The following is a 26985-nucleotide window of genomic DNA, read 5'->3' as shown; positions in this document are numbered from 1 at the left end:
TATAAGATACCTTTAATTTATGATAAATATTTATTTTAAATACAAGCTTATCACATAAATCAAAGGATTGATTGATGAATTCAACTATGTCCAAATTGGAACACTGTTTAGTCATTGGGTCATATTTGGAGCTGTAGAACTTGGATTTAGGTTCACTTTATATGGATGGAAAGCTAAGACATAGGCCTAAAACATTCATAGGAAGGAAAGATTCAATTCTGTTATTTGAAAATTTAAATCCTAGTAACAATGAAGAAGTTTGAATTTGTCCTACAGCTCAGACACTGGTCAGTGTTCAACCTATTTTTTAAGTTCTAGAAATCCAAATGATCTCAATTTTTTTTTAGTTAGAAAGCTTAGATAGTTTCCTAGAACTTTCATGATTCATATCTGTTTGAATTCTGATGTTAGCAATGTTATTCTTGGCAGATAAAAGATAAAAATTATCACCAAGTCAAGAGTTGGTCACCCATTTAATAATTAATCATTAAATTAATAGTTTATAATTTTGGCTTATAAAATAAGGCATTTGCCATGTGTTTAGACATCTTTATTTTTAAATCAAGATCATGCTTTTTATTTCTTTCTTTATATTTTTGTAATGTTTAAGTTTTATTTCATGTTATATTTTTTTTAATCTCTTATTTATGCTTTTCATTTCCTTTACTATACTTATGTCCTTATGTTGTTTATTTATGTTTCTTTTATTCATTATGTTTAGCTAAGTTTGTTATGTCAAGGTGAAAATGTTACACTAATGGTGTAAGAATAAATATAGTATATACTTAACATGGACTTTAATATTTAATACAAATATATTTTGTATTTGTTAACTTGTTCACTTTTAATACTTTGCTAGTTAAAGGGTTAATATAGATTTATATTGTATAACACTTGGTATAATAAATAATTGATACTTTCATAGCCCAACCGTATGCTATAACCTACACCTGTACTATGAAAAGAAATTGATTTGTTATTAACATAAGTTATAATCATGAATACCTGACAACATTTACAAGTATTAATATTATTTGAATAAGATAACTAATGTAATCATGTTAACAATTTATAATCCAATTGAAATCTCTTTTTTGTATGGTTTCCAGTTAACTAATAAGAGTTTATACTAGTTTAAAATACTATTAGTGGATCCTATAATCTTGATATTTGTTGTTATTATTATTTAATCCTTACATTGATCTTCCATTTCAAAGTTTTCATCAACTTCTTTATTATTATTATTATTATTATTACTACTACTACTACTACTACTACTGTTATTATTGTTGTTGTTGTATTATTGTTATTTATAATTTATACAATTAACATCCATGTGGTTTAATCCCGGTTTTGCCGGGTTATTTATTACTTCGACACTCTTGTACTTGGAAGAAGATATCAATCTTTTGATAATGTTAGAAGTGATTTTGGTCCAGTTTCCAAGCCTGACCCAGTTTCATTTGGAAGCAATTTAGATTTGACTGTGCAATTAGACCTAATAGCGCCGGACCTAATAGGTTTTGATATAGAAAACATTAAAAACAATGCCCCTAACAACACTTTTGACTAAAAGACAACAAATATATAACACTTTCATGGCACTATAATGTTATCCGTAGTGAAAATACTCTATGTCTATAGTATGTTCTATAGTCTAATGAGTCTTTGTCCACACTATATACATAATATTTTTTTTCCATGTCTTTTAAAGTATAGTATAATTTGTTTGTATATAAAAATATGTAGACTTGCTCTTTATAATTCTGCAGTGGGATTGCAATACATCTGGATAAAAAAGGCAACAAAATGTATTGGCAATGAACTCAAACAAATTATATAAAAAGCTAAATGACAAGAGGATTTCACTGTAATTCTAGACATATCTTACTATATCTTACGATAGTAAAATGGGGATGTTGTGTAATTAAAAGGATTATGGAGGATGTTTTAGTATTTTTAACATTGTATTTTTTATTTTTTAATAAAAAACTACTAGTACGTGTTTCACACACCCTAGCGAATAGTATGTGTCATTAAGATAGCGCATGAGATGCCTCTCAGTGGTCAAATTTGATCATTCATCATTTCATAGATTCACAATTGTCCCTTCTTCCATATGATGCAGTGAGGGTATCAATTGTTTCTTTTTTATTTTTTAAAAACTAAAATAATAATAATGATTTCAATTTACCAAAATATTCCTAATCAAATAAGTTCTTACTGTGGGTATATTAAAAAATAATATAAATTATATTTTAAAATCTCACTTAATAATTTATATTTTTAGGTGTTTCTTTGAAAAAATTTAAACAAAATTATTATTATTATTATTATATTTTTAATTAAAAATTACTCTTACAAATTAAAAAATTCTTCAACACATTTCCGAATACGTTGCGAATTCTGCTAATTTTTTGAAACCAAGAAAGAAGCACATCAACGAGATCAACTTATAGTTTAGCGGAGTAGAGAGCTTTCATCACTGTAGGATTAACAACACTGAACCCACCATCCACGACAAGATTCAGCCCACTCACATAATTTGCTTCATCACTAGCCAAGTATAGTGCAGCCCTTGCCACGTCTTCCACCTTGGGGATCTTCCCCTTTAGATTACCCATTTGTTCCAGTGATTCTTCTATCATTGCTGCAGTACCTGCTGAAAATCCCCCAGACATGGGGGTTGCTACTCCAAATGGCGAAACACAATTTACTCTTATACCATACTGCCCTAACTCAGCCGCTAAGTTTTTCGCTAACCCCACGATGCCATGTTTGGTCACTCCATAAGCGGGAGTTGCAAGTCCACCAATAGCTGTACAAGCACTGGCGGTGAATAAAATGCAACCCTGACCTTGGGTTACCATGACCCTAGCTGCATGTTTGGCTCCAAGGAAACAACCTACCAGGTTTACACCAATTAGGCGTTCTAGATCTGATTTTGGGGTGTCCAAAATGCTTCCTAAACAACGATCCAGGATGCCTGCATTGTTATACATTATATCAAGCTTACCATATTTTTTAACGGTGGCGTCAACAAGATTGCTAACTTCATCTTCGTTTGAGACATCACAGTGGATGTAGCAAACAACTTCACCAAATTTTTGAGCTAGGGCTTGGCCTTGGTTGTCTTGGATATCGGCAATAACGACCTTAGCACCATTGTCATGGAAAAGTTGCACTGCACATGCTCCTATGCCGCTCGCGCCACCGGTTATGATTGACACCTTGCCTGTTAACCTGAAGTAGTACTATCGTGAATTAAAGACAAGCTGAAACGTGAAAACAAACTTGTAAACGCAGATACTGGACGTTATCAACTGTGAAATGGTGCCAGTGATGAAATATTTAGTTGAAGCTTTTGGAGGGAACACAAGCTGATAAAATTAGTACACGTTATAATCTTGAAATGTTACAAGCAAAATGAATTCAAGGCGAATCAGAGATAACTGGGAATATTTCCATGTTCAAATAGGAAGAAACTATAAATAGTGCAAGATTAACGGAAGTTCATTTCGATTACCTTTTCTGTGATGCAACCGAACTGGTACCTGTCATTTTATTAAATATTTGGAGCTGGAGGTGCCTAGGCAAAGAAGATACAAAGCTTGCCTTTTGCTCTGTGTCTTTACTTGAAGGCTTGCTTTTGTACATAGATTGCTTCATATATATAGCTCCACAGAGTCCTCAAAAGGAAAAAGAAAAGGTGTTATTATTCTCACATTACATATAAAATTCTATAGGGTTTTATTATTCTAACATATAGCCTAGCCACGCAAAAGCTAATTCTAGTGAGGTACACACAATGCATGACTCGTTTCGTGCATCACTTAATTTGTACGACCACAATTTTTTTTCCCAGAATTAATACATTGAGGAAAGAGTGAAAAGAAGAGTACAAAGAAAATCTGATACTACAACTACTAGAGACACGTGTTGCCATGGGATGAAGAGGATGACAAGTTGATTTCGATGACAACAAAGAAAGGTCGTCTAGGGTCCTGGAGGAAGCTGTCTGTGCCGTCCAAACATGGTGGCTTGCTCACATGCTGACTGACGAGTGATTTGGACTTGCCAGCTACTTTTTTAACTTGGTTCCGCATTCATTTTTATTTATTTATTTCCTGATTCTTCAACAAAGATTCATGTTTTTTTATTCATTCTTCATCCCACTCGAGCCGTACGAAGTCTCAATAAATAAGAAAGGAAGGGAAGGGAAGGGAAGGGAAACGATAGATAATTTCTTTTTACGTGGTACTGGTTTTTAATAACTTTTGATTTTTTTTTATTTTAGTTTGTGGTTGCTTTATGATTTTATAATTAAGTATGGATGATTGTTAAAAAATAATATAAATTATATTTTAAAATTTTATTTAATAATTTAAATTATTAGATTAAAATAGTTTTTAATATGATATCAAAGATTTAATAATATAAAAAAATTAAATATAAAGTGATGTAAACTTGTATAAGTTTTAAACTTAAAAATATATTAAAAAACAATATAAATTATATCTTAAAATTTTATTTAATAATTTAAATTACTAACATTAAAATAAGCATAAGAACCTAACAAAAAAGAAAATGAAATAAAGGAAAATGAAAAACGATATTTAGTAAACCCAAGTTATCAACTTAGGGTCATACCACACCCACTAACCCAAGTTATCAACTTAGGGTCATACCACACCCACTAGGTCATTCTCCCAACCAAGTTGCAGAGGTAGGTGGGGCATTGAAATGACATCAGGTTTCAAATTGATTGATCAAATCCGATCTAGGCTCTATCCTCTTGGTCAAATGGTTTTTACATATGAAAAAGTTTTTATTTTTTTTTTATATTTGTTATAAAGTATTTTTTATAATTTTTTACTCATTCACAATATATGAATGTTAAAAAAAAAAAATCCAACCATTCAGTAAGACGCGGGTGCCGGAAGGTACTTAGATTTAAGAATAATACAATTGATAAATATTGTATTATTAATCTTATTTTATTTATATAAAAAAAAATCTAATCAATATCCGCCTTGGGGAAGATTAATTGCACCTCCCTTACACCCACCACCCTCCCTTTGTCTCCCCAACGAATACAGAGACAATTAATAGACAAACCCGGAGAAGTGTGGCCATAATTGCACAGCAATTAATTCTATGGTTGACAGAGAAAACTCGAACTGCTATGTCCCTAACGCGTGCAGTTCAGTGATATTGTATACAGAAGTTGATATACTATAATTTCAGTGATATTGTATGCATATGCTGATTTACTATAATTTCGGAGTGTGTGTGTGTGTGTGTTGATTTACTATAATTTCAGTTGATATTGTATTGGGGTCAGAGAAACGGATGTAGTGATTGAAGTCGGAATGATTTTTTTTATATAAAAATTTTGTAATATAATTGTTTTTATTATAATATTTATTTAATTATTAAGATTTATATGAATTTAATTAGTATAGAAATTCTAATGATAGATAGATTAGCCATGTAATGTTTAATTAAAAAAATCATTCCTTATAAAGATTTTAGGTTATAAACAGGGATGTTTAACTTGTTTTTTTCATAGAAAATATTAAATTTTAATTTTTTAAATATATTCAATGTGTTTTTTTTGTCTTTTAACAATATATATAGCATGTCAGTGATAATGATCGTATTCATTCTTGCAATGATCAAGTCTCTCACTATAAACAGATGTGGTAAATTACACAAGTAATGAATTATTGATCCCGCAATCAATAAACGATTTCATGAGTATGAAAAAAAAAGTAATTTTCACATATATGAATATTATTTACAATAGCATATCCGCAGGAAGTTAATAATAATTTGTTTTCTTTTCAATGTAAAACAAACATAAAAAGTATAAATAATATTTGAAGTGTTTTGAGTTTGACAATCAAGTAAAATTCAATGTCTAATATTTTTGAGTCTGATTATAAAATCAAATCTAATATTAAAAAAAAATAAAAATATCTTAAAGAAGTTCTTTTACTTTAGGAGAAAATGTAAAAATTAGAACTCTAATTTTTTAAATAATATTTTTTTTAGTTTTTTAAAATTGATTTTTTATATCATCACATATGAAATATAAAAAAAATATTACTTTGAATTAATAAAAAATAAAAATAAAATTGAATTTTTTTAAAAAATATTTTTGAAACGCAAAACATAAAAATACTTTAATAAAAAAAATTCAACACAACCTCAAATAAAAAACAATTATCATTATCCATCTTTTATACAATATAAAATAATTCTTATCAATTAATGCTCTCTTTACCGTGTGAAGAAAAAAAATTTCAAGAGAAAAAAATAAAATTAATAATATCTTAAAAAAAAAATATCGAGTAAAATCCAAGATCCTTGAGTTATGGCCAAGTCAAAAATCAATAATCTTTTCCTACTGATTCTTCATTAATCATTTTCTTTCCTTTATACGAGAGGCTTGTAGTTAGTTTGTTTTTTGAAAATTCAAAGTTATGGGACCTCCACCGCTCCTAAAGTAGCATTGGTATTCGTGAAGTGATTTTAGTGTGGCTATCTAGACAAACTTAATGTAACAATTATTTTTTAATATATTTTTTAAAATATATTGAGATAATATTTTTTATTTTTATACCATTACATTAAAATAATATAAAAATATCAAAAAAAAATAATTTAAATTAAAAAAATTAAAAAATTCAAATTTTTGAAAAATATTTTTGAAATATAAAAATAAACATGTTTTAATAAAAAAATTCAATCTAACCTCAAATGAAAAAAAATTATCATCATATAATTTTTGTACAATATAAAAATAAAAATTTATTAATTTATTTCCTCATTATAGTTTGAAAAAATAAATAAGATAAATTAGTTGCTAATGTATTGAACACTGCTCTATTATTCATTATTGAATGTATTAAAATAAAATAATTATTATAAAATAAGTATTTACTCCAATTTTATAGAAATAAACTTTTAAATAATGGAGCTATCTTATGTAATGAAACAAGTTTGTTAACAAATATGCAGCACAATTGGGTAAGAATAAGATAAAATGAGTTATTAAAGAGATGGGGCTATAACTTTGATTAGATTTTGTAAAAGTTTAAATGATGATATTACGAAATAGGTCATATTCCTAGGTTTTTTCAAAGATTATGAGTTAATATAAATATTATAATAATAATAATAATAATAAAAAAAAAAAAGTTATTACTAGTAACAATATTAATAATATTATTAATAACTATGGTAGTGGTGATAATAATTGTATTACTTATAGTAATTTTGAATTTTATTTTTTGAATTGTTATTTTTTTAAAAAGAAATTATTATAATTAAAAAAAATTTCTTCAATGTTATCCTTTAATATTTATATTTTTTAAAATTAAATTTTATAATATTTTTATATAGAGTGCTTTGAATTCAAAGACTTGGGATACAAGTTTAAAAGAGTTAACACATTTTTTTATATAAATATTATGATTAACTGTAATTTCAGTTGAAATTGTATTGGGGTCAGAATAACGGGTGCAATGGTTGACATCGGAATGATTTTTTTAATAAAATTTTTATAATATAATTGTTTTTATTATAATATTTATTTAACTATTAATATATAAGAATTTAAAAAGTAAAGAAATTCGAACAGATTAGTATATAATTTTTTATAACAAATCATTTTTATAAAGATTTTAGGTTATAAACAGGGATGTTTACCTTGTTTTTAGAAAAGAAAATATTAAATTATAAGTTTTTTAATATATTAAAGGTGTTTTTTTTTTTTTTTTACATTTTTACAATATATATAGCATGTCAGTGATAATGACCGTATTCATCATTCTTACAACGTTCAAATCTCTCTCGCTATAAATAGACATGGGAAATTATATAAATAATGAATTATTGATCCTGCAATTGATGAACGATTTCATGAGTACGAAAAAAAAGTAATTTTCACATATATTAATATTATTTATAATAATATATTGGCTTGTATTCGCAACAGGTAAATAATATTTTTTTAAAATTATAAAATAAATATAAAAAATATAAAGAATATTTATGTATTTTGGGTTTAACAATCAAGTAAAACTCAATATCTTTACATCTGATACTCAACCAAACCCAAAAATATTAAATCTGACCACGAAGCAATACTCCATATTTTAAAAAAATAAAATTAAGAAAAATATTTTAAAAAAATTAAAATTAAAGAAATTCCTTTACTTTAGTAGAAAGCGTAAAAAAATTAGAACTTTATTTTTGAAATAATATATTTTTTTAAAATTTATTTTTGTATTATAACATCAAAATAATACCAAAACATAAAAATAATTTAAATTAACATAAACAATAATTTTTTTTTTTGAATGTTTCTTAAAATATTTTTAAAACACAAATAACAAACATACTTTAATATGGAAATTCAGCTAACCTCAAATAAAAAAAATATTATCTCCTAAATTTTATATAATATAAAATAATTCTTATCAATTTATAGCCTTTTTATCGTATGATGAAAAAAATAAAAGAAAATAAAAAAATCAAGATGAATGTTTTTAAAAATATCTTAAAAGTAAAAAGGCTGTTGAGCTGGTCCAAATATCCATGGATATGGTGGCCTAATCAGACCTAAGCCCTTGGGCTGGCAGCCAAGCCATACCCAAAAGTATTAGGTTAGCTAGCCAAACCCAATAATCTTCTCCCATTGTTCTTCATGAATTACTGTCTCTCCTTTATATAATCCTCCTTTATAGGGTCTTAAAGAAAGCTATATATGGCGCTGAGTTTGTTTATTGATTAAATGATTAAAAATATTAATATTTAATTATTTATTGGTAAAACAATCTAGTAAAAAAATCTAGAATCTCTAATTTCACAATAGTTGAAGCTCTTTTCTTCTTCTTCTTTTCCATATATATAAAAAAATATCAATATCCATTTCTTTCTTTTCTTTTAACTCCTCAATTCCTTCTCTTTTTCTACATGCTTAGGTATGTATTTTTATCTTTTTTTTTTAATTCTCAGTTTTAATTAATATACTTTACGGATTCTTTTCTTTTCTTAACTTCACTTGCAACCATATTAAGATAAGATTTTTTTTTTGTGTTTTTTTCACTATATTTGTTTTTTATTTTATTTTTAGTTGTTTTTTTCTTAATAAATTTATGAATATTGTTGAAGGATTTTTTTCATATGATTTTTTCTTCTTTTTTCCAAGCGTTTGGAGTATTATAGAGTGTTGATTTATATTAATTTAATTATTTTATAATTTTATAAAATGAATTTTTTAAATAATTACCGGTAAAATTACATATGATATTTTTCTGAGGGAAATACGAATTGAATGAAGTGGATAATTTCTTTTGCGTACCTTTTCCGTTAATAAATCCATTGGTAATATTTTTTTTTTTACCAACATACTTATCAACGGATTAAAAAGTACCGACAAAAGGTTCACCAATAGAGCATTTTTGTTGTTGATTTCATTGGTAAATTAATTACCTATGGAATGATAGTATAAATACCAATAAAAAATTCCATTGATAAATCTAAAGATTGTGGTAGAGTTTGTGGAATATATATATATATATATATATATATAAATATATATATATATATTATCAATTTATTTTCTTTTGACAACTTGAAAAAAATAAGAGGAAAGAAAAAAAAATTAAAAGGGAACAAAAATAAAATTTGAAATATCTTAAAAGGATAAAAATTAGTTGTTGGTGTATTAAGCGTCGCGCTGCTATTCGCTATTCATGGTGCTATTTTATAAAATACTATATGTTTAAAGATAGTGATAGTGCAAATACATTATATGCTTTTAACCCAACTTATGCATTTTTACATTTAAATTTTTTTTTTGTTATTGACCCACTGTGGAGTGTAGGCTAATATGCTAGATATTATATTATTACTTAACATTTATTTTTTTTAAAAAAATATATTAAGATAATTTTTTATTTTTTTAAATTTATCTTTTATATCATCAAATCAAAATAATACAAAAACATCAAAAAAATATTAATTTGAGTTAAATAAAAAAATTCAATTTTTTTAAAAGCATTTTTAAAATGCAAAAAGAACATGCTTTAATAAAAAAAATTTAACGCAACCTCAAATAATAAAACTTATCATTACCCAACTTTCATAAGTTCCATAAATTTATTTCCTCCTTATAGTATGAAAAAAATAGAGAAAATAAAAAAATTAAAGAGGAAAAAATTAAAATTAAATATATATTAAAAGAATAAAAATTAAATGTAAAGAAATTAATTACTGATGTATTAGGCGCTACTCCACTATATGCTATTAATGGTGCTACTGTAGAAAATACTTTATTTGTATATGGTATGGAGCGTGGGCTAATATGCTAGCTAGTAGATTATTACATAACAATTATGTTTTAAAATATTTTTAAAAATATATATATTGAGATCATTTTTTTAAAAAAAATATTTTTTTATATCATCACATCAAAAAAATAAAAAAATATTAATTTAAATTAAAGAAAAAAATAAAAAATTGAAAGATTTTTAGAATGCAAGAACAAACATGCTTTGATAAAGAAATTCAACCCAACCTTAAATGAGAAAAAATTATCATCACTAAACTTTTGTGCAATATAAAAAAGTCTCATCAATTTATTTTCTCTTGACCGTATGAAGGAAAAATTAAATAAGAAAAAAGTCAAGAGAAAAAAAATTAAAAATATTTTAAAAGGAAAAACGTTGTTGAGCCATGCCCAAGATTCTTTGGATTGACTGCCAAGCCAGATCCAATAATCTTCTCTTGCTATTCTTCATTAATCATTGCTTTTTCTTTATATGAAGCTTGTAGTCACTTTTTTTTGGAAAATTAGAAGTTTTGGGGATGTCCTTCACTACCGAACAAGCATTCATATTCGTGTTGAACTGATTTGGGTTTGGCTCCTAAAAAAAAGTTAATGTCTTTTAGAAGCAATTTAATGCCTAGCCAGACCCAATAGCATTAGGTCTGGCTGCAAACTAGACCTAACAACTTTTGACATAAAAAATAGAAAATATAATACCCCTATAACTTTACAAAGTCGTTCATAATACAAATACTTTATATCTATAATATAGTTCACAATATAATAAATTTAAATTCATAACATGTACACAATATTTTTTTTCACATCTTTTAAAGTATAGTATATTTTATTTGTATCTAAACATGTATAGACTTGATCTTTATAATTCGGCAATGAGATTGCAATGCATGTGAAAAAAAAAAAGGTGACAAAAGGTATTGTCTACAAACTCAAACATATTACAAAAAAAAACTAAATAGTGTGGATTTTACTATAATTCTAGGCATAAATTATTGTGGCTTATGATAGTAAAATGGGTATATTGTGTAATTAAAAGAGTTATGAAGGATATTTTAGTATTTTTTTATGTTGTATATTTTATTTTTAATAAAATAATTACTAACATGTATTTTATACATTCCAGCAAGTAGACAACATCTGCATTATTTCTTCTTCTTCTTCTTTTATTTTCTTGAAAATTTGTTGTTTTACACTTGAGTCTTATAGAATAGACTGAGGATTAAATGACATCTGAATGTTTTTAGACCTTGTTTGTGTGCTGTAAAGTAATTATTTTTGGAAAGTAAATTTTAGAAAAGTGAATTATTTTTTGATGTTTGGTAGTGTAATGAAAAATAAGTTGGAAAACACTTTTCAATATTTGGTTATGTCATGAAAAATGAACTAAAAAATAACTTATTAATGTTTTATTTTTTTCAAGTTTATTAAAATAATGAGGAACAAATCTTACAAATTAAAAATTTGAATGAGAATGAAATTGAAAAAAATATAATTTCATAAATTATCTCAAATAAAATAAATAATAATCAAAATAATAGAGGTCAAATCTAAAAAATAAAAAAATTGAAAGATGAAAAAATTAAAATAATAATAATTAACATTTCATAAATTATTTCAAATAAAATAAATAACAATCACAAGAATGAGGACTAAATTTGATAGATAAAAAATTTCAATTAAAAAATGATAAGGAAAAAGCAAATAACAATTATAAAAGTTAGCACCAAAGTTAATGTAAAAATTAAATTCTAAGGGATGAAATTAAAAAATAAATATTCAAAACAAAATATATATAATAATCAAAAGTTTGATAATCAAATTTGATATAATTAGCATATAATATAAAATTTTTAAATTTTTCACAACTTCTGCAAAGTGTTTTCCGTCTAATATAAAAGAAAAATACTTTTCTGGAAATCAAGTTAAATTTTTTTAACTGAAAAATATTTTCTGTTAATCAAAAATTATTTTTCATTGATTAATTTTTCTAATAATAAACAAACATATAAAAATATAAAAAATATTTTCAAAGAAATTATTTTTCAAAAAATAAACACATGCTTAACTAGATCAAGTTTCAAATAAATTGACCAAATCATGATTTAGGATCTAGCTTCTTGGTCAAATGTTTTTTTTCATGTTAAAATTTTTGTATATCTTTTTCCATATTTATTATAAAATATTTTTTATATTTTTTTACTTATTTTTAGTATATGAGTATTGATTTTTATTCAAAATAAATTTGTCCAACCATATAGTAAAATGCGCGTACAGGAAGCGTGTGTTTAGGTGAAAGATATAATAGCTATTTTTAATAAAAATCATGTATCTTTTACTTTTAAAAGATGTAATTTCTATTTTAAAAAGATTATATCTTTTAAAAAAATTCATCACATCTCTCACCAAAAACACACTTAAATTTAAGAATAATACAATTGATAGACATACCTAGAGAAGTGTGACCATAATTGCACAGTAGTTGGCTGTTTGAAAATGTAGGTTGATGAAATTTTATTTTTTTTAAATTTTATTTTTTTATATTTTTAAATCATTTTCAAATATTAATATTAAAAATAATATTTTTAAAATAAAAAAATATTATTTTAATAAAAGAATATTTTAAAAAATAATTATTATTACATTTCCAACAGCAACTTAATTTGCAGAGAAAACGTGATCTGCCAGAGTTCCCAGTCACAACTACTAGTGTGGGGTCATAGTAACCGGTGCAGTGCAGTGATATTATATACACAAGTTGATTTACTATAATTTCAGTTGAGATTGTATTGGGGTAAGAGGAACGGGTGCAGTGATGTGACGTCGGAAAGATATTTTTTATAAAAATTTTATAATATAATTAGTTTTATTTTAATATTTATTTAACTATTAATATTTATAATAATTTAGTTAGTATAGAAATTGTAATGATAGTTAGATTAGTGATATAATTTTTAATAAAAAAATCATTTTTTTATAAGATTTTAGGTTATAAACAGGGATGTTTAACTTGTTTTTTAAGAAATTATTAAATTATAATTTTTTAATATATTAAAGTTTTTTTTAAACAATACATAGCACATAAATAATAATGACCATATTTATTTTTATAATATTCAAGTCTCTCAAATAGATTTGGAAAATTATATAAGTAATGAATTTTGATCCCACAATGAATAAACGATTTTATGAGTATGAAAAAAGAAGAAGTAATTTTCATATATATATGAATATTATTTACAATTTATTTGTATCTAAAGATGTATAGACTTGCTCTACATAATTCGGAAGTGGGATTGTAATGCACATGAATTGAAAGAAAAAAACAATAAAGGAAGTCATTTTGATTACCTATCATTTTATTAAATATATGGAGTTGGAACTACCTAGGCAAATAAGATAAAACAACATAATAAAAGAAGAAAAATATAAATAAATAAGAACATAAAGAAGATATAAGTTAACTAAGTAAAAAAAATAAAATGAAAAGTATAAACAAGAGATTAATGAAAGGAAAGGAAAGGAAATGAAAAGCATGAACAAGAGATTAATAAAAGCAAAATTGAATATTATAAAAATATAAAGAGAAAAAGCAAGAATATTATCTTGATATGAAAACCAAGATACCTAAATGTATGGCAAATGCTTCCTTTTATAGGCCAAAATAAAAAAACTATTGATTTGATGACTAATTATTGAGTGGGTGACTAACTTTTGACTTGGTGACAATTCTTATCTTTTTGTCTGTAAAAAACGCCATTGCTAATATTAGAATTTGAATAGACTTAAATCATGAAAGTTCTAAGAAATTGTCTTATTTTTCCAACACAAAAAAATTTGAAGTCATTTAGACTTCTAGAACTCAAGATATGGGTTGAACACTGAATAGTATCTAAGCTACAAGACAAATTTAGACTTCTTGATTGTTGTTAAGATTTGGACTTTCAAATAACAGAATTGAGTCTGACCTTCCCATGAAAGTTTTAGGCCTACGTCTTAGCTTTCCATCCATATAAAGCAGACCTAAATCCAAGTTCTATAACTCTAGTTATGATCCAATTACAGAACAATGTTCTAGTTTCGACTAAACCAACATTTCTTTTCTAAGTTTGGCCATCTCTTTGTCTTTTCAATTTTAGTAGTTAAACTCATCAATTAATTTTTTGATTTATGTGATACGCTTGCATTTAAGATGAACATTTACCATAAATTAAATGTATCTTATAGTATTAGATTTGTTATTATAAAACATTCTTTAGTTAATGAGTTATTGATACTTTGAGTGCAAAATGCTGATATAACACCTTGATAGAAATTCATTTTTAAGTGCTAATCAATATTTTTTGAATGGACTGAATATTGTGAAGAAGCTTTTGTTAAACTTAAAAACTTGCTTACTTCTGCCCTTGTCATTGAACCTCCTAATTGGTCATTACCTTTTGAAATAATGTGTGACGTTAGTGATTATACCGTGGGTGCTGTTTCGGGACAAAGAAAAGAAATCTTATGTGATTTATTATGCAAATAAAACTTTAAATAGTGCTCAAATGAATTACACCATTACTGAAAAAGAATTACTTGCAGTAGTATTTTCATATGAAAAATTCAGGTCTCATTTTGTTGGCTCACCTATTGTTGTTTTTAGTGATTATGCAGCATTGAAATATCTTCTTTCTAAGAGAAATTCTAAAGCTAGATTAGTGCGATGAATTTTATTATTTTGAAAATTTGATATAACAATCAAACACAAGAAACTGAAAATATTGTTGTAGATCATTTATTAATATTGACAATAGATTTAAAATCTGACATCACACCAATCGATGACTACTTTCCTGATGAATCTTTACTTTCTGTCTCTACATTGCCTTAGTTTGCTAATATTGTTAATTTTCTTGTTTCAGGACAATTGCCGACTCATTGGAGTATCCAAGATAAAAGAAAGTTCTTAAATGAAGTGAAGAACTTTTATTGGGATGACCCTTATTTATTTAAATATTATCCTGATCAAATATTTTAAAGATACATTCCTAACAATGAGGTAAGTAGTGTCATTAAATTTTATCATTCTGATGCATGTGGGAGTCATTTCTCATCACGAAAGACAATTGTAAAAATCATACAAAGTGGATTTTACTAGCCTAGCCTACCATATTTAAGGACTCGCATGCATTCTGCAAGACTTGTGAAAATTCTCAAAAGTTGGGATCTATTTCAAAACATCACATGATGCCTTTAAATCCTATTCTTGTCATTGAGATCTTTGACTGTTGTGGTATAATTTTATAGGTCCATTTCCTCCATTTTTTGGTTTATTTTACATATTAGTCGCAGTAAATTATGTTTCAAATTTTCTCCAGATCAATATATGATGATGCTAAATTGAGACCAAGATAGAGAGAGAGGGTTGCCCTTTTGTTGGCTCTTCGAGACAAAAGCACTTATAGGAATGGTGCTAGTTCCTATGTTCCTTCTAATCTCGTATGGTTTCGAGAGCCTCCCCCTCTCAGTCCTTACTCGTCTTTTAAAAGTTGTCATCTTGGATATTTTTTATATGCCACTTTCTGAAAAAAATTATTTTTTCATTTTCCTTTTAGAATGAAAAGCCTGGGTGGAAGCACAAAGAAAGAAAGGTGAAATAATGATCACAAAATAGTGATAAAGTTTGTCACACGTGTGCGACGTTGTAACGAAAACATCCACCCTCAAATCTTATCTAAATGTCTATGTGGAAAATGTATATATGTGTTCACAATCTATTCAAATCATCAGCTTTGTTGCACGTGTGCGACATCACGATAAATATTCCACTTCATCTAGTTATCTATCTGGCAAATATAGTAAGACAAGGAATTCTTATCTTTTATCAGTGCAAAGCGGGAAAGGGAGTTGTCACCTAGTATTTTGATCACTAGAAACCCTAATTGGTCTCAGAAATCCGGTATGGGGACTGATTATGTAAAGGAAAGATATTAGCACCCCAAATATAACCTACCTAAGGTAAGGTGCATTGTTTTATTGCCTGATAAAATCTAAGGTTTTGTTGTGCTTTCTAGTTGTTAGTCCGTCTACGGTTTAAGAAAAGTCCTATTCGGTAAAGAGATTCTTATCTTATCGGGTAAAACCTAGCTATTCTAACATTAATAAATAATTTATTATTTGTAATATGTCTTATATATAAGGTCGTAACCACAGATATTAAAAAAAAACAAAATATTTTTTTTTGAAATTTTTGAGATATTGGCCAGTTCTGGTGACTTTAATAAACTAGTAATTAAAGCCAAAATGCATACTAAAACCTTTTTTCTATGAAGATAAAATATAATTTTTTTATTATATTTTTTTTAGAGAGACTTGACTGTATGCATGAAAACAAAGCAATTTTTTATTTTTTAGGTTTTGACAAAAACAAAGTATTTCAATACTGAATTTGTATTTTTACAGTATAAAAATACTAATCAATATTGATCAAAATATAGTAAAATATTTTTGAAAAATCATAGATTTTTTGAAATAATTTTTGAAGAAATTTTTTTTTTGGCCGGACCCAGTAGGCCTAGTCGGGTCACTGGCTTAAGCTAGTGACCCGATTGACTTTTAAATGCAAGTGTTCATGAACAATTCACGCATGCTTACTACAATCAAAATATAATTAAATTGCACCTGCATAGTGTTTGTGCAAATATAAATGGAAGGAGAAGGAATGAAAAGCTTACCTGGTTCATGGTCGCTGCTGGGAGAAATCCCTCTTAAGCTTGTCATTGGGATTCTGGGAAGAAGCTATGATGCATCCCTGAATGTGTCCGTCTCTTCTCCTCTCCTCTCTTTGCATCTAGTTCTTCCTTCTCTCTATTTCTTTTCTTAGTTCTTCTCCTGTTCAGCTTTGTAAACCATTTGATCTCTTTTGTTACTCTCTTTGTTTTTTCATTGCTCTTTACTTTATCTCATGTTCTGCTCACTCTTTGCCTCCTCTCTTCCTGACTCATCTATGGTTTTCCCCCTTACATTCCCCTCTTTCTGTCATTTTCTCTTGCATTTCCCCCCTTGGGTTCTTCTGCTTCTCTTGCTCTCCCCCTTTCTTTTCTTTCCCCGTCTGTTGCCCCTCTTCCTCACGTCTCCATCTACTTATATTCTCCCTCTTCTCCCTGTTTTCCTCTCTTTTACCACCATTGTTTTCTTTTTCTACTATCTCCTTTGTTTTCTTTCTTTGTGCTCGGTCCCTCCTTAGGCTTTTATAGCTAGAGGATGCATGCATTATGATAAGCATATGGTAACGGTCGACGTGCATTATGGTGATGAGGAAATTAGCTACGAGACATGCCTCCCTTGATTGCAGCTCCACCCTATTGTTTTTTTATTGCAGAAACCGTTGCTTATAGACAATGAATAACTTGTAGTAATTCTTAATGAAACAACGCTGTTTCAATTTTAAAATGATATTTCTAATTTGGTCTTTAAATTTTTTTACAATTTTGTAATCAAGCCCCTTAGTGAATTGTAATTGGATCCCTTGATTTTAATGCCTTTTCTGGTTTAATCTGAGGTTTAAGATTGTTTCAATTAAGTCTCTAATTGACCATCAAACTTCAATAATTCTGCAATTAAGCCCTTGATTTAACCAAATCAACTTTGAAAATTATAATTGGATCCCAAAATTTTAATTTCTTCTAATAAAAGCCTAATTTGACTTAAAAAATTAATTTTCTTGCAATCAAACCCTCTATAAATTCAATTAAACTTTTGATAAAATTTAATTGAGTCCATAAACATTTTATTTTGGACTTTTTTTTCTCAAATTAAATTTTCCTTGTCCCTAGAGCTTGATTAGTACTTAAAAGTGTATTTTTACCAAGGTTTTATATCATCATTTTGCACTTGAAGTATCAATAACTCCTTAATTAAAACCTGCTTTATAATAACATATCTAATAATACCTTTAATTTATGGTAAATATTCATTTTAAATGTAGGTCTATCACATAAATGAAAAAATTGATTGATGAGTTTAAGAATAAAATTGAAACGACAAAGAGATAGCCAAACTTAGAAAAGAGATGCTGGTAAAGTCCAAACGGGAATATTGTTTGGTAATTAGGTCATATCTGGAACTATATATCTTGGATTTAGGTCTACTTTATATGGATGGAAAGATGAGACATAGGCCTACAACTTTTATAGGAACCTAAGATAAGTCCAAATTATAGCAACAATGAAGAAGTCCGAATATGTTCTCCAACCCAAACACTGTTCAATTGTTTACCCATATCTGGAGTTCTAGAAGTCCAAATAACCTCAATTTTTTTTCCTGGAAAGCTAAGACAATTTTCTAGAACTTTCATGTTTTTAAGTGATTTCAATTTTGACTTTATCAATGATGTTTTGGGTAGATAAGAGAAGATAAGGATTGTCACCAAGTCAAGAGTTGGCCACCCACTCATCAATTAGTCATCAAATCAACAATTTCCAATTTTGGTCTATAAAAGGAGGCATTTGCCATGCATTTAGGCATCTTGGTTTCCAAATCAAGATCATGCTCTTGCTTTCTCTCTTTGTATTGCTTATGTTTTGCTTTTATTAATATCATGTTTATGCCTTTCATTTCTTTTTCTTTACTTGGTTAACTTTTATCTTATTTATGTTCTTATTTTGTTTATTTTTTTTGGTTCATTATGTTTAATTAAGTTTATTATGTCAAGGTGAAAAGATTACACTTGTCATAACCCAATTCTGGGTTATTCCCTAAAAAATTACTTTTTTTTTCAAAATAAAAATCAAAAAATGGCTGACAACATGGAGAAAGTAGGCTGAAAAATCAAGCTGCAATTTTTAAAGGAAATTCAAGGCCTAATTGTATCCCATTATGCCCAAGAACAGATAAAAAAAATATAAAATCAAGGTCAAATTAAATGATTTTTGGATGAATTTGCATAAAATTTAAGTCCAAATTAAATTTTTAATAGGCCAATTTGATTTATTCATGGGCCAAATTAAATTTTAATTATGTTTAAGAATTAATTTGGGTTCAATTGAAGGATTTAATTAAGTGCAAAGACTTAATTATACTTTAAATGGGTCAAATTAATGTTATTTGGGCATAATTAGTGAAAAAGTAAGTCCAATGATATAATTAAATTTTTAATAAGCTAATTTGATTTAATCATGGGCCAAATTAAATTTTAATTATGTTTAAGAATTAATTTGAGTTCAATTGAAGGATTTAATTAAGTGCAAAGACTTAATTATACTTTAAATGGGTCAAATTAATTTTATTTAGGGCTTAATTGATGAAAAATTAAGTTTGGGAGCTTAATTTGAGCTTAATTAAGAAGAATAAAATTTTAAGAGACCATATTTAATTTTTACTAAGTTAATTGATTGAAATCAGGGGCAAAATTGCAAGAAAATTCAAGTTTTGGGGTCAATTAAGGGTTAAATTGACAAAATTCACATCCAGGGACTAATCTGCAAGAGGCACCACACTTTAAAGGGTTAATTGAGAAAAATTGAGGGCTAAATTGAAGAAATTGAAAGTTTAATGGTTAATTAGGGGTTAAATTGACAAATTCAAAGACTAAGGACCATATTGTAAAAGACATGTAACTTTAGGGTTCCAATTGAAGTTCAGTAGGGGTTTAATTGCATTAAATCCAAAGTTTAAATTTAATTAGGGGTTCAATTGAAAGAAATTGAAAGAAAAAAGACTCAATTGAACTTTAGTAAAAATCCCTATTTCAATCCAAAACGGCGCTGTTTTACCAAAATGAAGAAGAAGAAGAAGAAGAAGAGGACCAGACGACGCGTCGTCTGGTCACTATTCATTATCTTCTTCTTTTACCCGGTTAAAACTGGTTCGGTAGCCTACTTTGTAGGTGCATTTAATGCACTAAACGTCCACTAAATTTAACCAAACTTGCACGAAAATGATCATTTGCAGTTCCTCTACATCATGGTGTGAATAGTTCATTCAGAATGACAACCCATCGGCGCAGAATCCAGCCTAAACATGCCAACTCAAGTAGCTTTTTCGGCAGATTTGACAGTTCACCGTGCCTATTTTGAACCAATGGTGGGATCCTTCCCAACAGAATCAAGGGCTGAAATTTTACCCTAGTGTAGACAAGATTTCCCTCTTCCACCGTCTATAAATAGAGGTGGATTTGATGGCCCAAGGGGGGGAGTAATTGGGGTCCAAAGTCAGAGAAAAACCAGCCCTTTTGCCCCCGTTTATGCAACTTTTCCTTCCCTCTCTCTCCTTCGTTCCAGCCACCAACGACCTATACACCACTAGCTCCGCCATAGAAGACCACCTACTGACCATCGAGAGCCACCGCGAGGTCCTCCCTCCCTCCTCTGTAGATTTCCTTTTTCTGCTTCTTTCTTTCTTCATCACACGCAGCCAACGCCGCCACCGTTTGCTCCACCAAAACCTCCGGCAATTACACGACCGAGACCCCACGACAGACATCTTCCTCCTCCCTGCTTTACCTCTTTCCTGTTCTTCGTCCTCCCCTGCCGTGGTTGCTGCATGCAGAATTCATTTCTGCATGCAGCAGCTAATTAATTAGCTGCCCTCATTTTGGCCCAGGCCAGTCACGACCCAGTCCAAATGTCTGGGTCTGGCCCGGCCTAAAAAAACAAGATTCTAGGCCGGTATCGGCCCAACCATTTTGGGTCGATATTGGCCCCCCTCTTCTGGGCTGAGCTCGGCCCAGTCAGCTGGGCCGGCCCAGCCCACATGTTTTAATAATATTTATATATATAATATTATATTATATATTTAAAAAAACAAAAAAAATTCAAAAATCCTTAAATTTTTTTTTGTGATTTTCTTAAATATTTGTCTATTAATTTTGCATAATATCGGTTTGTATATTTCACTGTAAAATATAAATCCGGTATTAAAATACCCGATTTTCTTCAAAACATTTGAAAAAAATTTAAAAAGGTTTCTAAAAATCTTAAAAAAATAAAAAAAACTTTTAAATCAATTTTTATTTTTAAAAATTATTTTCATACATACGGTGAAATCCTAAAATTTTTCCAAGCATATTTTTCATTAAAAAAAATTGCATCTTTTTCATATTTTTTAAAAAATTGGATATCATAACCAGTTTATGATTATCCGTCCGGATTTGGCCAACATGTCAAAAATCGTTTTTTTTTCAATCTTTTTTAGGATCTAAATGTAGACTTTAATATTTATGGGGTGTAAAATTACACGATAAAGCACACCCTCAGGTATTAAAGATACAATATGTAAATAAATGTGATGTTAATATTCAGACTTTAGAACGGTTAGGATTTAACTTGATAAAGTAGAAACTCTGTCATGAAGAGAGATCTGCCTTGAGCCTTAGATAAGACCAACAAAAAAAAACTGACTTAAAAAACAATAAAACAACAATGCAGCTTACCTTAGGTAGGGTGCACTAGGAGTGATGCGTCTTCCCCTTGCACAACCAGTCCCTTACTTATCTCGCAGACCATAGGTTCCTAGTAACCATAATACTAGGTGACGACTCTAAAAAATTAATCATAATTTTCCAACACACAACACCCCTTATCAGGAGGCATGACAAGAGCCTTTGCTGTCACTCGACGCCGCTTGCGCACCCCGCGACAAAACACCCACTTACATCCTATTGGCTTAGAACCTGGAGGTAAATCTACTAGGACCAAAGTATTGTTAGACAATATTGAATCCATTTCATCATTTACTCGTTCTTTCCAAAAAGCAACATCTCTAGAAGACATAGCTTGACCGAATGTCTTTGGATCATCTTCTATATTTAGGATCATATGTGTGATTGATACTTAAAAGTGTATTTTTATCAAGGTTTTATATCATCATTTTGTACTTGAAGTATCAATAACTCCTTAACTAAAGCATGTTTTATAATAATATATCTAATAATATAAGATACCTTTAATTTATGATAAATGTTTATTTTAAATGCAGGTCTGTCATATAAATGAAAGGAATGACTTGATGAATTTAAGAACTGAAATTGAAAGGATAAAGAGATGGCTAAACTTGGAAAAGAGATGCCGGTACAGTCTAAAGCGGAACACTGTTCGGTAATTGGGTCATATCTGGAGCTGTAGATCTCAAATTTAGGTTTACTTTATATGGATGGAAAGGTAAGACATAGGCCTACAACTTTCATAGGAGTCCAAGACTTAAAAAGGTTATTTTCAAGTCCAAATTGTAGCAACAACAAAAAAGTCCAAATCTATCTTCTAGCCTGAGCACTGTTTAGTGTTTGGTCTATATCTGGAGTTCTAGAAGTCTAAATGACCTGAAGTTTTTACACAAGAACACTGAGATAATTTCCTACTGTTGAGGGGACATCATTAGAAAAATAATTGGAGAGGAACTTCAGGTCTCCACAATGTCGGCTTGAATGAATGCAATGTTTAACCATGCTGATGCCTTCATTGCTTTACTAGGTGGTCTAGGCACATTGGAAGAGATCTTTCATATTTCCATCTGGGCCCAACTGCACATTCACCATAAACCCATAAGTTTGTTAAATGTTAATGGTTATTATGATAAGTTGTTGTCTTTTCTTGATCATGCTGTGGAACAGGAATTTCTAACATCTTCTGCACGACAAATCATAATCTCTGCTACTACTGCTGAACAATTGATTGACCAACTACAATCTTTCATTCCTGTGATTGATCCTTCCATGAGTCGCATAAATTGGTCATCTACGGGAAGCCGTAAAAAGCTTAGATTGGATTTGAGCCTTCATTTGTGAATGTTTATGTCTTTTGGTTTTATTATTGTGTTTTGTTATTTCTTATTTTTGTTTCAGTGTGTTTCAGGTTTTGTCAGTGTTCGTTATTTCAGGTGATATCTTTTATACTCTATCTTTCTACCTTAGAACATTGAGGACAATGTCTCGTTTTGGTTGGGGGGAGAGGGTAGTAGTTGATAAAAAAAAATTGTTTTTCATTTCATAAAGCATGTGCATAATTGTTGTTACTAGGATGGCAGAGTAAAGGAGTTCTTTTGTTAAAGTGACTCTTGAGACGCATCTTAGTAACCATTCTTAACAAGGTCTATTATAATACTTCCTGAAATATTCAGGTTTACAAACTCTCGTATTGTTACCACTTAATTCTGCTCATATACTTATTTAACATGTATTTTTAAACCTTAATTTACACACACACACTTTAACATATGATTGTGGGTTGCATATTGGATTATTACATTATTTATGTTCTTTTGTTAAAGGTAACAACTAAGGGAAAGGGATTGTATATAATTAAAAAGAAAAAAAGAAAAACATGAAAAAAAAAGAAAAAGAAAAAGAAAAAAAAATGATGATAATAAAAATGTAGATAAGTTTGGTTTCGTAGCCTCCCTAACCTAAGCAATTAAGTCCGAAGGGGTGTTTTAACACCTAATACCCTAAAGTCAACTGACTTGGGAGCTATTGGCCCAACGCTTGTTACATGGGTTGAGGAGAAAAGCTTAAGGGAATCAAACATTGCACTATCTACATATCAGTATCTGCGACCCGAGTTACTAAGCTCGTAGGGGTGTCTTAACACCTAATGCCCTAAGACCAACTGGTCTGGGAGTCATTAGCTGAAAGCTCGTTACATGGGTTAAAGATGCATGATGTTTTTAAAGTATATGTATATAGAGTTAAAAAAAAAAAAGACAAAAATAGTAATCCCAACCCAAGGAAGTTAACCTTAAACATTAGAACAAAAATTTTGTTTTCTTCCAAGAAAAGCCCCATAATTATGTGTTGATACATTGAGCACAAAAGAAAGGTTTATTAATATCTTGTTAAGAGGTATTGAGCAGATATATAAATTTAATGAGAGTTTGTTTATCTGGATAGATTAATGGAAGTTAAATGATGAATACCTTGCTTTGTGGAATTTGCAAATTGTTTTTCTATTTTACGCTTTGATTACTAGGGACTAGTAATAAGCTGGTTGGGGGGTGTGATTAGTACTTAAAAGTGCATTTTTATCATGGTTTTATATCATCATTTTGCACTTGAAGTATCAATAACTCCTTAACTAAAATATGTTTTATAATAATGTATCTAATAATATAAGATACCTTTAATTTGTGGTAAATGTCTATTTTTAATGCAGGTCTATCACATAAATGAAAGGATTGATTGATGACTTGAAGAACTTAAATTGCATGGATAAAGAGATGGTCAAACTTAGAGAAGAGATGTCGGTGCAATCCAAACCGGAACACTGTTCGGTAATTGGGTCATATCTAGAGCTATATATCTCAGATTTAGGTCCAATTTATATGGATGGAAAGGTAAGACATAGGCCTACAACTTTCATATGGAGCCCAAGATCTAAAAAGGCCATTATCAAGTCCAAATTGTAGAAACAACAAAGAAGCCCGAATCTGTCTTCCAGCCCGAGCACTGTTCGGTATTTTGGCCATATCTGGAGTTCTAGAAGTCCAAATGAGCTGAATTTTTTACACAAGAAAGCTGAGACAATTGCCTACAACTTTCATGTTTGCAACTGGCTCCAGTTTTGACGTTATCAATGACGTTTTGGGCAGACAAGAGAAGATAAGGATTGTCACCAAGTCAAAAGTTGGCCACCCACTTATCAATTAGTCATCAAATTAATAGTTCCCAATTTTGGCCTATAAAAGGAGGCATTTGCCATGCATTTAGGCATCTTGGTGTTCAGATCAAGATCATGCTCTTCCTTTCTCTCTTTGTATTTTTTATGCTTTGTTTTCATTAATATTAAGTTTATGCCTTTCATTTCCTTTCCTTTACTTAGTTAACTTTTATGTTCTTATTTTGTTTATCTATTTTGCTTTCTTTCATTATGTCTAGCTAAGTTAGTTATGTCAAGGTGAAAAGGTTACACTAATGGTGTAAGAATAAGTATAATGTAAACTTAATATGGACTTTAATGTTTGATACTAACATGTTTTATATTTGTTATCTTGTTTACTCTTTAATACTTTGCTTGTTAAATGATTAATCTTGATTTATGTTGTATAACACTTGGTACAACAAATGCTTGGCACTTTCATAGCCCATACTGTATGGTATAACCGACACTTGAGCTATGAAAGGAACTTGATTTGTTGTTAACATAAGTTATAATCATGAATGCTTGACGAGATTTACGAGTATTAGCATTAATTGAATAAGATGGCTAATGTAATCATGTTAACAATCTATAATCTGATTGGAACCTCCTTTGTGTGTGGTTTCCAATTGAATAATAAGAGTTTATACTATACTTGTTTGACATACCATTAGTGGATCCTCTAACCTTGACATTGTTTGTTATCATTGTTTAATCCTTACGTTAATTTTCCATCTCAAAGTTTTCATCAACTTTTCTTCTTCTTCTTTTTCTTTTTCTTTATTACTACTACTACTACTACTACTACTATTATTATTAGTATTATTATTGCTACTATTATTATTGTTGTTGTTATTGTTACTATTGTTGTTGTTTATAATTGTTGTTTATAATTTGTATAATTAACCTCCCTATGGTTCGACCCCGGTCTTGCCGGGTTATTTATTACTTCGACATCCTGCACTTGGAAAAAGACATCAATCTTTTAGTCGTGTCAACGTGAATAGTTGAGGCATAGCAAGAATGAAGTAGGAGAAAGAAGAAAGGGAGAAGGGCTGACCTGTAGTAGCTGTGACTGTTGGCTATGCTACTAGAGGCGACAGATAGCGGCGCTGGTGGCTGGTGGTGCTGTTTCTCTTCTCTCTCTCGCTCCTCTGTTTTATGTTCGCCTTCTGCTTGTCTCCTCTTCTTTTTTTCGGCTTCCCCCCTCTCTTTTCTCTTCTTTTCTCTCCTTTACTCCGTGTTCTTGGTCTCTCCCTTTCTTGGTCTGTTTTTTGTTTTACCCCTTATTTTTATAGGCAAAACCAGGGGGGATGTGGTTGAGGTGGTCACTGTGCTGCCGCCCATCCAACACATGTAAAGTCGTCGGCAGGTCGGTATCTTTTTGAAAGGGAAGAAGGCGGTGACAGAGAAAAAAAAACAATCGTTTTCTTTCCTTGTTTCAACATGTCCAGGGAAAAAAAGATGACAATGCCGTTCAAAATGGCACCGTTTTGAGTTTTTTCTTTTTGAAAAAAAAAAGTGCAGGAAACGGTGCCGTTCTAGTCAAAATGCACCGTTTCATTTAAATGAAAAGATGGCAAAATATGTTAACTTTCACATTGGTCCTCAATTTATAATTTGTTCAATCAAGTTTTCAACTGTAATTTTAATTTAAAATCAATGCAATTGCATCCCTACTAAAAATACAACAGCGGCCTTGAAGTTGGCTGCATTTTCACTTTGGTCCTTGGTCTTGAATTAGTGTAATTTGACCTTCAATTAAGTAATAAACTTTTAATTTCTTCAATTAGGCCCTGATCCGGTTTTAATTACAGCTGCTCTACTTACACGTCTTTTCCATTTTGGTCCTTAGTTTCAATTTCTTCAATTAAGTATCTAATTGCCATCAAACATCAATATTTATGCAATTAAGCCCCTAATTTCACCAAATTAACTTTCAAAAATTATAATTTGATCCCAGAATTTTAATTTCTTTCAATTAAAGCCTAAATTGATTCCAAAATCAATTTTTCT

General features: G+C 28.9%; 1 protein-coding gene across 1 annotated transcript; it reads right to left on the bottom strand.

The window, feature by feature from the left end:
- Nucleotides 1-2360: 2360 nt before the first annotated feature.
- Nucleotides 2361-3666, bottom strand: LOC105141402 (tropinone reductase-like 1). Its single transcript, XM_011048606.1, has 2 exons — nt 3527-3666; nt 2361-3243 (listed from the first exon to the last, which is right to left on the bottom strand). Exons 1-2 carry the CDS (start codon nt 3655-3657, stop codon nt 2454-2456), a joined length of 921 nt encoding a protein of 306 aa, XP_011046908.1. The 5' UTR covers nt 3658-3666; the 3' UTR covers nt 2361-2453.
- Nucleotides 3667-26985: the final 23319 nt, after the last annotated feature.

This window comes from Populus euphratica, unplaced genomic scaffold (genome assembly GCF_000495115.2).
Source record: "Populus euphratica unplaced genomic scaffold, PopEup_1.0 scaffold144.1, whole genome shotgun sequence".
Taxonomy (NCBI): domain Eukaryota; kingdom Viridiplantae; phylum Streptophyta; class Magnoliopsida; order Malpighiales; family Salicaceae; genus Populus; species Populus euphratica.
Note: the sequence above shows the minus strand (reverse complement) of the source record. Positions and strands in the feature narration are given on the sequence as shown.

Excerpts from the sequence above, each read along its gene's own strand:
- LOC105141402 (XM_011048606.1), bottom strand. The coding sequence starts at position 3,657 with ATGTACAAAAGCAAGCCTTCAAGTAAAGACACAGAGCAAAAGGCAAGC. Across the intron at positions 3,244-3,526 it reads TCGGTTGCATCACAGAAAAG|GTTAACAGGCAAGGTGTCAA; the intron begins GTAATCGAAATG and ends GTACTACTTCAG.